Genomic DNA, 15,545 nt, shown 5'->3' on the forward strand with positions numbered 1-15,545 from the left:
CTGAGTGGGTTCGGTCGACTCGCAGGCCCCTCCCGGAAGGGGCCGTGGGGGTGGGCTGCCCGAGGCCCCGCCCCGGAGGCGGGAGCAGTCTGGGAGGGCGGGGTCCGGCCGGCCCCTGGGGTTCGCGCGCCAGGTTCCCACTCGCGTGTGGTGCGGTACGACCTGGAAGCGGTCGCGGCTGCCAGCGCCTCTCCATCGCCCAGCGCCCAGCGCCGCGGAAGAGCCGAGGTGAGACGCGCCGTCCTGCCCCCGGGACCCGCGGCGAGTGGACGTGGGGGGTGCGTTTCATCCCACTTCTGCTGCCCTTTCCCCAGCGCATAGTGAGCAGTTCTGCCCTCGACTGCCCGATTCTTTCTTCCCCTCGGCGCCAGCGCCCTTCACCGCGCCCCCCCTTTTTTCTCCCCGTGCCCCCCACTCCCTGCCTTCTGCCTCTGTCTTTTGTCTCCTTGTCTCTTCCTGTTTTTCTCCGTCGTCTATCTCACTTTTTCTTGTCTTTCTCTTCTTCATTACCTACTTTCCCTGTCCTACCCCTTCTCTTTTTCTTTCTCTCTCTTGGTCTTTCCCTTCGCCACCCCCCCCCCACCGCCCCAGGAATTTTGCCTTTTGATTTTTTTTTTTTTCTCCTAGGATGACTTTTGAGGCTGCAGTTCTTTACATTCATCCATTTATCCATCCACCCATCCTCTCATCCTGGGTTGCTCTGTTATACTCAGTTGGAGCTTGCGCTGGGCACTAGAGTAATAATGGTGCCTCTGTTCCAGATCCTTTCTCCAACAGACTCTATCCAAAGATTTGGGCATTCAGTGCCTGTTTTGGGAAAAATACATAAATGATCTAGTTATAAATATCTGAGGTTTAGGGTGAGCTGGAAGAAAATAGTTGGTTTTAGAGACAAGGCATTGAATGAATTGTTTTCTTGACATTTGCCTGTAGTAATAGGCACAGACAGCATACCAGGAAGCTAAATCATGCAGAAACATTGAGGGGACATTGGGGCCCACACCATCCTTCCTTGGAAATTGTGTATGGCCAGGTTGATAGGGAGGGAATGGGTGGAATTCAGAGCTTACTTGTGGGAAGACAATAGAGATGACAGGACTTTTCATGTGAAACCATCGAGAGTTAAGATATGAAATTAACTGTATGTTTCTAAAATAGATAATTGTCAGTGCTGCTGATATGCAGAATTTAAGTTCCATAAATATGGTGAATCAGACAGGCATTTTATAGCAATTATTGTGGCATTTAAGATTAATGTTTTTGTGTACATTAGGTAGGACCACAGTTGAAAATATCCTCATCTTAATATCAAAGATTGTCTTAGACACATACTAAGTGAAGAAATCTAGAAAAACAAACCTGATTCATTTGGGGAGAATAAAGTAGAGGTATTTTATATTAAAGCAATGTTTTTCTTCTTGTTAAAAATGTGATTTTGTCGGAGAGATGTGATTTCATTGTTTTATGTTATTTTTACAACATATAGCTGTATGTTCAAACACACACATGCACTATATATATATATACTTGTTTGTTTTTAAAGCTATTAATTACCACCTAACACAGGTTTTTTAAAAATAATTTTACCTTTTGGTTTATTATGATTTTAATGATATTTCAGTTTCTTTGACTTTTCAGTTGTTATGGGAAAGGAAATGTGACCTTACATAAATCACACAAACAAAAATGAAGCATGATGGAAGAGGATTGCAGTGTATTTATTGAAAGAATTTTTTCATTTTAAATCAAAGAACATTGGACAAATTCTTAAGTATATGCATGGAACTTTGATTCAGGGGGTTGTTTTCTGCGCTGAAGAGTCAAATTGACTTTTAAGTCATTGTACTGTGGACTTCCAATGTATCAGAACTCTGGAGAGGTGGGATGGAAGGGATGCTTTTGCAAATGATTTAAAACCATCATGTCTGCTTTGCTTAGCAGATTTATTTTTCAGAAACCCAGGAAGTGACAACTTTTCTTTAAAATAGGTAATACTGTATGATGACTAACATAACATAATAAAAAAATAAAGTTTTATTTACTTGTTTTAAACATTCATTTTTTTTAAAGGAGATAATTACAATAAAAAGATTTTTTTCCCAAGGTTTTGTGTTGAGCTGCAATGCTTTTGAATTTCATTTCCTTCTTTTGGTAGGCTGTATCTCTCCTTTCTAGTAGATGATGATGCTATTATTGGCATCAGGTAAAGTCTGGATGAACAGTTTGATATACAAGCCATAGACTTTCCCCAAAGTCTATGACAACAAAAGGTTGTCATTGGCATTGGTCTACATGGCCAAGCTGTGTTAGGACTCCAGTTGAACATATTATGGGCCTAGTGACTGGCTACATTCTGGGAATTCTGCATTTGGTTTTGCTGGAACACAGCAGGCATTGTTGCTGAAGGGGTATAGGCAGAGCTGGTCGTAGAGCCTGTAGGGATTGGCTGGAAAGATCTCTTCTCTCCCAGCTCTGTGGCATCGTCAGCCAGCCTCCAGGAAAGCCTGGATAGCTCCCCAGTTTTTAATTTTCTCAGGGTTCCAGAGCTAGGAGTATGCATGTGTATTTCCCGTTCAGGAAAACCCAGGACGTCACAATCCATATGTAGAAGAGGTGGATAGATAATTATTCTCTGGCACCTTCCAGAATGGTCTGAGAAGCATCTCCAAGGTCTAGGGAAACCAAAGGATTAGAGCACAGGAGATATTATCTGCTCTTGTTTGTTTTAGCTAAAGAGGAAGGCAGGCAGAGGAAGACGTAGTTGGTGGTGTAAATGGTATCACTGAATAAGATCCAGTTTTTAAGTGAGATGCAGCTTGGAAAGGCTTGAAGACAGTCAGCTGACCGAAGTTGGAGAGTACCTCCAGATACCTCAGGAAAAGGAGGTCATCCAGTTGTTTACTAAAAGTTCTTTCTTACATGAAAGAAGGGGGAAGGAGGAAAACAGGCAGGCCATTTGGTCACTCATTGTGCACTGGTTCACTGTGCACTGGTCACTACTGTGCACTGGCTCCTGGGAGCACATGAGGAGAGGAAAGGCAGCCAGGAATTTGACTCTTACCCTTTGCACTAGTGTGATAATAATGAATAAATTAATGCTACCTAACATTTATTGAACCAGGCTCTTTAGCACTTCCAATACCTTAATCGATCTAATATTTATCAACCACCTGATGAAGTAGGCCCCAAGGTGATCCTTTCTTAAAAAGTGCCTTTTTTAGTTGAGAAGATAGGCAAAGAGAGGATCAACACCTTGCCTGTGGTCACCGGGTTGGTAAGAGCAGAGTTGAGTTTGGTCGCAGCATCTGACGTGAGAGCCCATGCACTTATCATCTGTGTGATATGTGGCTTGATGATCATGGGATGGCCTCGGCATAGCATGAATGGAATGTGACCAGGTGAAAGAATGATCAGAGTCTGCACTCGGTGCCCTGGAAATGGGTAATAAACAAGGACACATGTGCTTGTAACACTGTGAAGTGGGTGAAGCTTCATCTCCCAAGAATGTAGCCCTTCTTGTGTTCATCAGTGGAATCCTCACTGGTGGCCCAGGAAGGTTGAAGCCTGAGAGAGAGAGAAGTATCCTCTATGGTAGGGAAGGATGGATATAGTCAGACACCATGTCAACTTGGGGAGCTCAGATTCAGAAGGTTTCAAAGAAGATCACTTATAAACCCATGATCTAAGGGCTCAGAAATGTTGGAGAGTCTGGGATCAAAATGAGGTCCTTTCAATAGGAAGACCATGGTGGGGTACTGAACGATGTCGGTGTGGCTCAGGGGGTTTCTTGCTAAGCTCAGACTGAAAAAAATCCAAGGAAGACAAGAGAACCCTTCTCAAGATACACAAAACAGACTGATGAGGACGAGCAGATCGTGTCAGGGGGTGAGAGCACAGAATGAACTGAGGCTATTGAGGAGAGTGGAGGGACAGCAAAGGTTCCCTTACTATTGCATGGGAGCAGGGAGAACAAGGGCTGCATAGATTCACTTGAACATCTGGCAGAGAACCATCCTCCAGTTGCAAAGGGCATTGGAAGGTCCACATAGGAAGAAGGAAGAAGCAGCAAGGCAGCACGAGCCACTGTGCATGTGGTCTTCTGACCCAGAACTCACAGTCAGGGCATGATGTGACCCCAGAGATGACATCATGCCTCTGTACAGGTCATCTGGGAGGTGGATCACAGGAGAGGTGCATGAATCCTGGAGCTGGATGAGACCCAGGGTCCGATATTGACCCTGGGCAAGGGCCTGTGAGCCATTTGACAGGAAGAGATGAGCATCAGGAGCTGGCACAGGCTCACTGGGGACAGGCCACGTCAGACACACATCATTTTCCTCTTTGAGAAGCTTCTATCTGGCAATGTCACAGAGTGGACTGGTTAGATGGAGCCTCAGCCAGTGTTGTAGGACGTGGTTTGTACTTAGCTGAGTAACCTTAGCCCAGCAAAGCTGATGCATGAGAGAGAGGTGACCCTCAGGGAGCTTGGTCATGCCAAAGGTCCCCAGCCAGTTCAGTACCCTTGTCTCCTCCTTTTCTTCTTCTTCTGCTCCTCAATATTGTCATTATTATTATTATTTTATATTATCTTATTTTCTTTCTCCTCCTCCTATTGGTCCCATTATTATTATTAAGATTTGAATAATAAAATTGATGGAGCATGAAATTAGATGGATATCTAATACAGTGATTGACAGAATTCAGACCCGCAGTGGTCTCAGGAAGCTGGAAGGCAGCACTGCACTCAGCAATGTGGCATTTGGCAGGTTGGAGATGAATGCACTTGGGTTGAACCATGCAGCTTCCCTCGTGTGGTTATGGTGAAAATGCCATGCAATAAGGCGTATGAAGCCTCTGGTGTCTCTGGCATGTGTTCACCTACATACTCAACAAACAGTCACTGCTATGTTTACGTGATGAAGCATCTCTGGCAGTAAATATTTCATTCCGCAGTAAGATCCCATGTTTCGAATCTGAATGCTGAAAGCAGAGTTGTCACGTCTGTGGCTCAGGGCACTCTGGGCATTTCTGATGATTGGGTCTACGCTGCTGCGGTTGGCTGAGGTTGCCCAAGCTGAGAAGGCAGCCCAGTGGGCCTGTATGCAGAGGGGTGTGGGGTGCAGCCCAGCCCACTGTAGCATGGGTGGACATGGGAGGACAGTAGCATGGGTGCCTGTCCAGGCTTGGGAAAGATATCATGTCATTCTAAATTGTCATCTGGAGGGTTGTCCGAGGTATATCTGGGGGGAGAAAGAGAGATGGATTGGGGGGAATGTGTGTAAGTGTGTGTGTGTGTGTGTGTGTGTGTGTGTGTGTGTGTATGATGATATAAGCAGGAGTGTATGTGTGTGTGTGTGTGAGTGTATGTGTATGTCTGAGTGTGTACAGGTAAGTGTATGTATGTGCATATATGTGTTTGTTTTTCTGAGTGTATGTGTCTTTGAGTGTGTGTGTGTGTGTGCATGTGAGTCTAGTTCAGCCAGTGTTGCTCACCAGTGGGGGGAATGCTTGAAGATGGGTGTTCTAGCTTCAAGAACTGGCTGGTGGAGTTGATTAGGGAAGGGCAGGGAGGAAAGCCTCCCAGCAGGGCTGATGGTCCTCTCTCGTCCTCATGGCCATGAATGACTTTCCTCCAAGCCTTGAACACCTCCAGGGCAAAGTGGAGGCTGGTCTGCCTGAGTAGGCCCAGCAGACTTGCCCAAGAGGACAGCTGAAAGGTGAGCAGAGGAGAAGGAAATGGATTAATGTCTGAGGAGAACCAAGTGTGGGCACTCTGGCGAGTGGATACGGGGTAGACCCACGCTTGCTCCAGGGCCAGGGCCAGGTGGAGAAGAGGTGGCTGTCCCCCAAGAGTGGGATCAGGGTCCAAACCCACACCGGCATGCCTGGGCATTTTATTGTTCAGCCTTTACCCTCTGGCCAAGTGTGCTGCAGGAGCTCCATTCCCAGGTGCTCAGTGTCCTGCCACGTCTGATGGTGTGGAAGGAAAATGGACATACTGAGCAGCAAGACTGCTCTAAAAAATTGAAAGCTTTTCATAAATCAGGGTGTAAACACGTTAGATTTGTCAGCTGGGTCAGAACTGCCCGGTGGTTGACACCTTGTGCTCTGTGCGAACACAGTAGCTGCTGCCTGGATGCTGGCAGGTGCGGGGCAGTGCTGAGCCCGGTCCCTGGGGGGGCAGGGCTCGTGGTGTGGTCCTTCCTCCCTGAGGGAGCCCTGGAGGTGAAAGCAGGTGGCACAGTGCTCTGAGTCAGGGTGAGCGGCTGCATCAGCAGCAATCAGGCTTCTTTGGGTGCACACGACAAAGATGAAGAGCGCATGGCTCACTGCTGTCGCTTCCTCTCTGTGCAGAGTCCTGTGGTCCAAGCGTGGCTGGCACAGCCAAGGGGAGCTCTCCAGTCTCAGGGCTCCTCCCTGGGCCGAGCCCTCCAGAACACCAGCACCCCTGAAGACTGACAGCTGTTGTGGCCTCCACCTTCGTCAGCCGGCTCACACCCTGCTGGTGAACATGGCTGCTGGGAAGGGTGCTGTGTGGAGCTCTTCGGCTGAAAACAGATGGCGGCTTAGTGAAGCCGACCAGGGCAAGGATTGCAAGCCAGTGCTGCTGGAGAAAACCAACCACCTGGACTCTGAGGCTGCCCCAGGCAGTGGGGGTCAGCATGAGGCCTGTGCTGAGCTGGTGCCATCAGCCACCCCAGGCAGACTCAGACTGGGAAGGCCAACGTCGCAGAAGGTATGCTGGGAACAGGGGCAGAGCGCCTTCATGGAGGTGCCTCAGCTCAAAAAGAGGCTGGTGGGTGCGCAGGCCAAGGAGAAGGAGCATGATAATCCCACAGGCCAGTGTGGTCCCCAGCAGCTGATCCAGGATATCCCCAGGGATCCAGCTGGCAGCCTGTGGCCCAGCGGAGCCCGAGGGGAACAGAGAAGTGCCTTCAGCAAACCAGCCAGGTGTCCCACAGGGAGACCGGGGCCACCCTCTATATTCCAGGCAGGCGGACTGGGAGACGTCCTTGGGGAGCTGTTGGGACTCATCAACACGGTAGATGTCCCTTGTTGGGGTCAAGTTTCAAATTCTAAGTTTTTGGTGGGTGATTTCTGGCACCTGCAAATGTTGCCACAAAATGGTCCTGTCTGTAGTGCTTTAGTGGGTGCCCCCACACTGTGGCGAAAGCATGCCATGGGCCAGATGCCCATGCCCTCATCGTCCTCCTCCTCTGCCTCTTGGGCTCTGCTGCCACCCACGTTCACATCCCTGGGCCTGTCCACCCAGAACTGGTGCGCAAAGTGCAACCTGTCCTTTCGCCTGACCTCTGACCTGGTCTTTCACATGCGGTCCCACCACAAAAAGGAGCACGCAAGGCCTGACCTACATTCTAAGAAGCTGAGAGAAGAGGCCCTCACATGTCCCATTTGCCATGAATACTTCCGGGAGCGCCACCACCTGTCTCGGCACATGACTTCTCACAGTTAGCCAGTGTCCATGGAGCAAACCTGTAGGGGCATCTTCTAAGCTTTGGCAAGGAACCGGAGATGGCTCACGGGTGTTTCCTTTGGAAAGGCTGGTCAGACTTGTCAGCAGGACCATCTGCATTGGAGTTTGTAGACAAATAGCTTGGTCATCATTTGAAAAAGAGAAGTCCTTGAAAAAGAGAATCCTCAGCTCTGATATGTTTTGATCGAAATAAAGTCATGCAATAAAATGATATGCTTTGTAAACCTGGGGCATCGGGACTGTGAGGCACAACATGGAGGTCCTGTTCCTGTCACCTTTCTGTTTGTTCCATGTGGAGGCAAGTTTGGGCTTTGGAGGCAGACAAACCTGGATTCAAAGCTTTCACATATTAGCCCTGACCTTGGACACATTGCTTTAACCGAGTTAAAGCCCCAGTATTCTTATCTGTAAATGCGGAGGGTGAACACCTGTGTCTTAGGGATGTTGTCAGGGTTATGTGGGAAGGTGTGTGGAAATAGCTTGCATGACACATGGCGCAGTGTGATCACTAAGTAAATGATATTTATTATTGTCCAGATCGGTCAGCTGTTGTTAAATAACAAAATCTCATTGGCAAACAACTATTTCTCACTTGAGGGTCTATGGGTTGGCAGGGTTGAGTTGGTCTTGGCTAGGCTTGGCTCCAGGTCACAAATCATCTCTAAGTTCATATGTTTTACTCTAGTACTGATGGGCTTCTCAGGTAATACTTCTCTCATGTTTATGCCAAGAACCCAAGAAGGAAAATCCAAATACAGAAGCACACTTCAAGTCTCTGCTTGAGTCACTTTTTTCCTTTTTTTTTTTTTTTTTTTTTTTGAGAGAGAGAGAAAGAATTCGAGAGTATGGAGGGCGGGGCAGAGAGATAAGATCTTAAACAGGTTCCATGCTCAGCATGGCGGACATGGGACTGGATCTCAAGACCCTGAGATCAAGACCTGAGCCGAAACCCAGAGTCAGACGTTTGACCATTGTCTGAGCCATCCCGGCATCCCGTGGGTTACTTCTACGTATATCCTCTCAGCCAAAGCAAGTCAATGGCCAGGCCCAAAGTAAATGGGTGATATGTGTGTGCTGCCCACAGTGAAGCCATGATGAGGGGGCAGATGTGAAATCATACCGAAGGGGCATGAAGAATTGGGACCAGTAATTCAACCAACACTCGCTCCATGGTTCTTCACATTCTAAATATGTGAATTCAGACCCACACACCCCTTAGCTCTCAGGAAGTGATCATGTACAACAGTTTAGGCTTAAAACCTTGTGGGAATTAAGAAAGCTCTGGCTACCAGAACCTACTGCATATTGTGTTTCTCTCAGTAACTGTTGTTTATCTGCCTTTGTCCTTGTAAACCTCAGGTCCTAAACTCTGATGTAACTCAGGCCAGTCTGTGTGTAAGGCCATCAGCTGGGAGTTCTTTTGAGTCAGTGAGTTCTTTTGACTGGTTTCCACTTTGCTTTGAGGACATGGTCATTTGATCTGCAATTTTCAACCCTCTGCTGGGGCCACCCGTGCAGAGCTCAGGCTGTGGTTGGGAAACTGCTGCTGGGGCATCTCAGCGGTCAGTGATCCACCCACACAGCCCCCAAACCTGACCTTTTCTCTTTCTTTCCATGTGCCCACCTGGTGCAGGCAGCAGCTCTTCCCACCTGGCCCACCCGACCCCCATCCCCTTGACTCTCTCTCCCCTCCCCTTCCACCCACACAGCCCTCTATTCTCCACCCAGAACCAGCCATTTATTCACTCATTTATTGATCTCCCCAGGCACCCCTGCTGTGTCATGGTTGGTGCCAGTCCCCGGGGGAGACACCTGAATTCGGCCCATGGTCCTTGTTCAGGGTCTGCAACCTAGCGTATGGCGTGACAGATGCCAAACAGAGGTCTGTGTGGGGTGCCGGGCACATGGGAGCAGGCCCACACCAGACTTGTGGGAGGGGAGGGCGGGGCTCCCAGAGGCTCCTGAGGAGTGGGGGCAAGAGCAGATCGTGGAAGTTCAGCAGGTGCTGGAGGTTTAGATGGAGGGTGATGGATAGGGTGGGGGGGGCACCATAGCTACAGATGCTCTAGGATGCTACAAGGTCTGTGTGAGAACCGAGTGAGATGGAGATGGAGGAAGGCCTCCAAGGACAGGAGTTTGGCCCAGAGCACAGGACTGCTGGCTCCGAGAGGCACTTTGGGGAATCCTCTGGCTGCAGGGGGAAGGGTGGTCTGGAGGAGAGGAGAGGACCTCCTGAAGGAGCCTCCACATCTGGAAGGAGCCAGCGGTGCTTCCTGCTGGCACCAACGGAGCACCTCCATTCTTGCAGGCTCCCTTCCCTGAGAGAGACAAGGAACGCTCTGTAGGATGGTTCCTTTCCCCACAGAAGGGGGCTGAAGCTTCAGGGAGCCTCCTTCCTCTGCCATCCCATGTGGGTAAGAAAAGGGCGCCCCCTGGAGTGTGAACCTGAGGCTCCCCATGATACAGGGACATACATCATTGAATCTGCATGACACACGTGGGAGGTAGGTCTTTAATTCCCATATTACTGCAGAAGAAACTAAGCTCCAAGAGGTTAAGCGTCTCTTCTAAGATCATAGGTTCAGGAGAAATGGTGCAAGAATACAGTCCCAGGACCACCAAGTTCTGAGCTCACATCCTTCCCAGCCTGCCACGCGTCTGCTCAGCATGTGGTTACGTGGCATCATGGATGGTTTACAAATAGGATTAAAGGTCAGATACTAACCCCTTCTAAAATTTCACCTTGCACCCTGCATACACGCCCACATTTCCTATCACCCTTTCCTTGAACACTTTTCTATTATCTTGTATGCTACATGAGTTTACCAATTTGTCTTATTTACAGTGTCTCTCCCATTACTGGAACATAAGCTCTATGAGGGATTTTTGGCTTTTTTCACTTTTGTATCTGCAGCAGGAAGAACAATGTAGGAACGTAGTAGATGTTCAACAGACATTTGTTGAATGAATAAATGAATGAATGAATGGATTAATGAATGAGATGCCTGATTCCAGTCTCACCCTTGACAAACCTGGAGTCAGCTGCTCATAAATGTTTTGACAACTGTCAGATTATGGGCACTGCTGTCCTCTTCTGGCTTATTGGATTGGTCCATATTTCTGTGAAATCACGTTGAAAGGCACAAGTGCACTACACTAAAGCAGAATCGAAATTTGGAATGGAAAGGGACTCTAGAGCTCTCCTGCATCTTCTCACTTTATAGCAGTGAGCACTGAGGTCCACTGATGAGCAGACCTGCAAAGTGAGGCAGGGTAAGCAGTGGGGAGGTCAAGGCTGGTACCCCTGAAACGTCAGCCTGGGCATCTTCTGTGACCCGCATGCCTCTAAGCACATTGGTTATAGCCACACGCAGAATTACTACTAACAGTGACCCCGTCATTTTAAAGCAAGGGAGGCATTTTGAAAAATATTAAAGCTAACCAAATAAGTTATAAAGAAACATAACGGAACATTTTCCCCCAACTTTATAAGATGCAGTCTGTTTTAATAAAAAGTAATGGACATGCAAGTTGCTTTGCAGCCATTGAAATTGACAAACTCCAAAATGACTTGTGGAAATGATGACTTACAGTTTATGAATGTGGCAGCTCCTACTTGCCACTAGGCTGGGCCCAAAGTCCCTTTAGCAGTCAAATCCTGTCTCATCCCTTCTTCTCTCCTGCCCTTCCAGAGTAGTCACTCTGAATCATGACTTTGTTTAAGCTCCCTCTGCCACCTTCCATACCAGTTAAGAGTTGGCTGGTGATGTTGCCACAAAACATCACATCAGCAGATGAGAACTTTCTTCTTTAAGTCTGGGGTAAGAATGACAACATTCCTTAAATTCTCTATATCTAATTTAAACTGCTTTGCATCCCTATCCTGTTCTGGTAAGATATGCAGTTCGTCATTTTCAAATTCCTCCCCTGTCTTTCAAGTTCACAGAAAGTTCCCCCAATGTGCCCCACCTAGGATGGCGGCCTCCCTGAGTGTCACATGGTCTCCCCATGGGGCACTGGTATCTTTGTCCCTGTCTTCCAATGTGTTCAGACTCCTCCCCTCTTCCAGGATCTTGGGTCTTGGCTCTTTTCTGGCCATGTTGTCATTAGTGATGTCACACAGAAACCACAGAGTCAATGAACAGAAAGGCTTGGCTAATTTCTTGAAAGAGGTGAGGGAAAATACCTTCTAGTGGTTGGGACAATGGCAATGTGTATCTTAATCTCCCAAGAAGCAGCCATTCAGTTAAGAATCAACACAAAATGTGCTAATGAGGAATTCTGAATTCAGGTCGATTTTAGTTCTCAATTGTAACCAAAATCTGCTTTATATCTCCCTGCTTTTATCTGGAGAAGTAAAACCTTAACAAGGCTGGGATCCTAGATTTCAACTTCTGGCCAGTTCCTGAATCTTAGATTGTAAAGACAGGGTATCCTACTCAAATGACTCTATAATTAGATTAATGAACATGAGTGAAGTCCCCTGGGCTTAGGGAAGGGGAGGGAAGAAGAGGGAGGGTGGGTCTGACACCTAGAATTCCTGTGTCCTGGGTGAAGGAAAGCTCTTCAGTGCCAGGATGAATGCAGACCTCAAGAAAGGCTAGAAATAAGTACTATATGTGAAATTAGTGATTCAGTTGGTTTTTGAAAGCTGATGGCCAGAATAACATGGACTTAAGGAAGCACATTTGTGGTGGTGGTGATGGGGAGGGAGAGGAACGGCCAGCTGGAGACCCCTGACTTATGTATCCAGACTTGGAAGAGGCTGGGTGCTGGGCCCAGTCCTGCTAACCTCACACAAACCGCCCTATTCTTCTGAGCAGAAGAAAAGAACCTCCCGCTGACACTAGTTGTTCTAAGGTGAACCAGACATCCTCCCTTTTCTTGAAAGGTGCTGGCGCCCCCTGGAGGCAGCGTGCCTCCCCAGCAGCCCACTTATCTTCAGAGAGGGTTTTATATACCTTGGTTAATTGCATAGCTTTGTTTTTGTTTTTTTTTTTTTGTAGTAGAAGTCATGAGAAAGGACTAAATATCATATTGTAAGAGATAAATCCCATAGAAAAATGTTTGGTTTTTCAAAATAAATTATTCTTCACAGTGTTTTGATTTGTGCCACTTCCCAGGAGAGAATTTCCAGAAACCAATTTTGAATGGAGGTTGGGAGGCAGTACATTCTGGGAGGAGGGTTGGGGTTCCTTAAATTTAACATTTTCTTCCCTGGCTGTCTTGTATTTTCCTGGGGGAGGGAGACAGGAAGCCAGGGGCCTCTGATACCCTTGCGATTCTAAGCTGCTTGGATTAGCAAGCTATTTTCACTGCCAGCTGTCCTCATCAGCAAAGGAGGTCCTCAGGCCAGGTGGCGGCTTATCCTATAGGACTGAGGAGGCAAGAGATGGGCGCCCTCCAGTGGGGATCTCCTAGGCAGGTTTCTTGGCCCACAAGTGTTTTTTTCTGAGCCATGTCCTCTCATTGCATTAAAGGTGTTATATGCAAACAATGAATCATGGAACACTAATTACATCAAAAACTAATGATGTGCTGTATGGTGACGAACGTGACACAATAAAAAGATAAATAAAGGTGTGTGGATAACCAAGGCCCTCACTGACATGCAAACATGGCCATTGGCTGTGTTGGGCTGTGTGGGGAGACGCAGAGACATAGCAAGAAGGAGGGCAAGATGGAAAAAGGGCTGGGGTCCTTCGCTCTGATGCTCCAGTGTGGTCCCTGGCTCCTGCTGGACTGGAGGCTTCAGACAAGTCTCCAGCAAGGATCCGGACGGTGAAGGTCCAGCCTGTCTGTGGGCTGGGGTTACCTTGGGAAATGGGGAGGACGGGTTGGCCCAGCCCTTCTCACTGCAGGTCGGTGGGTGCCTTGGTGGGGGTTAGTTCTTAAGCAGGGGGAGACCTGAGAAGGTTTCATGTCAGAGCTATAGCCCTGACTGCAGGCTGAGCCACAGAAATGGGGGTAGAAGTCTGCAGTGGGGATTTAAGAACCAAGCCAGGACCCCAAAACAAGGGAGAGGGAATGGCAGGTGGGCCCAGGGCAGAGTGCTATTAACTCAGACAACTCATCATCCTGGTGACTGTGTGGACACAGTGGGGGTGGGGGTTGAGAGCAGGCAGTTTGGGTTAGTTCTCAGATCTCTGCCCTAATCTCAGGAGGGAGGTGTGGCTGTGCACAAGACAGGGTCTTGGGGACAGGAGCAGGCCTTAGCCAAGCAAGGTGAGAGAAGGTAGAGGTGATGAGCTCATACTGGGACATCAAGAGCTCAAGAGGCCCGTAGTCTTTTGGAGCAGAGGCTCCTAGGCAGCTGGGGGTCACATGGCTCTCCCACTGAAAGAGAGGCCTAGTGGGATTTTGTTTTCCTTTTCCTATTTCTCGAGTCTTCTGTCTTCAAGCGGGTAACAATGCAAGAAAACCGGCTCAGGAACACTGACGCTTTCTCTTTGGTCTGAACAGGACCCTTTTGGTCCACTTCTCCCACTTTAGTCCCTCTTTCCAGACCAGGCCCAGGGCCTCTTCATGATATGGTAGAAACAGCAGGGTTTTTGGAGCCAGACAGGTGTGGGTTCAAAGCTCACCTATCCCCTAGCCCAGCTTCACCAGACAGAGCAGTTCGTTGTTAAAAAAAAAAAAAAAGGAAAAAAAAAAAAAGAAAAAAAAAAAGTCTGTGGTTGATGGAAGCAGAAAAAGAGGTCTTGAGAGGAGTCTGGCCTGCACCCAGTTTTGGAGAGCCATGCTGAGGGCTTGGGAAGGACAATGGGCAGGAAAAATGAACTACTCAGCAGGACCTCAGCCATGGTCAGGCAGGGGACCGCCTCTGGAAAACGTTTCTCTCATTCCTGATGAGTGGGGATATAACTCCGCTGCCCTGCACACTGGGCATCTGGCCACAGCTGCTGCCCAGCTCTCCCTTGCTTAAACATTCAACTTGCTTAGACTGATGGAATATTCTGCATAGGAACCTCTCTGACTGGCCCAGGAAAGACCTTGTACCTATACCCTGCTGGCCAGGGAGCTGGGAAAGTGAACTTCTGCTGTGTCCAGCTTAATGGTGGGGAAGTGGTGTTAGATGGCATTGGCTGGACCCTGGATTGGTTCATTTCATCTTCATAGCCCCAAAGGTGCTATTATGCCTCTCATTGTACAGATGAGAAAACTGAGGCCCAGAGAAATGAAGCAAGTTGGCCAGGGTTACACAGCTAGGAAGTGGCTGGCCTGGCCTTTCCCCCAGGACAGGTTCAAGACGGAACCTGTCTTGAACCTGGGAACCTGGGCTCCCAAACACCTCACTGCTATTAGTGAGTCTGTTTCCCACAGGTTCATATGGGGAGCAATTCTCTGAACATTCAAAGGGGGTGCATATGTTGGGTGGCCTAAAGGAGGACACGTGTCCATTGTGCTACCCGTGTGACCTCCTGTGAATTATTGAGCTTAACTGAGTGTCAGCTGACTCCTGCGGAAATGGTAATAATGGTTGTCCAGTGCTCGCTTCGACAGCACATACACACAAATCACAACGATACAGAGATTAGCATGGCCCCTGTGCAAGGATGACATGCAAATTCGTGATGTGTTCCATTAAAAGAAATGATTTTCCATGCACTGTGAAGCTTGGAAGAGAACTATTTATGTCATCTACCCTAAGAGCTACCCCATCCCTTCCCCTATTTAAGACCCATGGAGATGTGTGCCATTGGCAGACCCCCAGCACCTAGCCTGACACCTTAAACAAAATCAACTGTCCATAAATGTCAGTTGTGTAAATCAAGGAAATCCAAATGATGTCATAGGAAAACCCATGGAAAAAAATAAGCAATTACTAGTGATCACTAAGGCATGGTTAGTGACTCAAGATGTAATTTGTTTTATTTATTTCATTTTTGGAATAATGACTGCTACGTTTGAAAATTATGATCTATGCTTAATTATAAGGATTTAAGAAAAAAAGAAAAGTATAAAGACATACACATTAAAATATTACCCCTGATTCTACCACCTAGAGGAACCATTGTTTGATTTAGGTGGTCCTCAGATAGCGTGTGTG

The 15,545-nt window shown here is 47.9% G+C and overlaps 1 protein-coding gene and 1 non-coding gene across 2 annotated transcripts; both read left to right on the forward strand.

Moving 5' to 3' along the window:
* Positions 1 to 109: 109 nt before the first annotated feature.
* ZNF488 (zinc finger protein 488) lies at positions 110 to 7,646 on the forward strand (the record flags this gene model as incomplete). Its single annotated transcript, XM_047701617.1, has 2 exons — positions 110 to 228; positions 6,355 to 7,646. Coding segments are annotated over 2 exons (1,239 nt in total), but the record flags the coding sequence as incomplete, so codon positions are not given.
* A 7,336-nt stretch (positions 7,647 to 14,982) lies between these two features.
* Positions 14,983 to 15,086, forward strand: LOC125085349 (U6 spliceosomal RNA). Its single transcript, XR_007122880.1, has one exon. It is a non-coding gene; the product is annotated as a U6 spliceosomal RNA (small nuclear RNA).
* Positions 15,087 to 15,545: the final 459 nt, after the last annotated feature.

The sequence above is a fragment of the Lutra lutra genome, chromosome 14 (genome assembly GCF_902655055.1).
Source record: "Lutra lutra chromosome 14, mLutLut1.2, whole genome shotgun sequence".
NCBI lineage: Eukaryota > Metazoa > Chordata > Mammalia > Carnivora > Mustelidae > Lutra > Lutra lutra.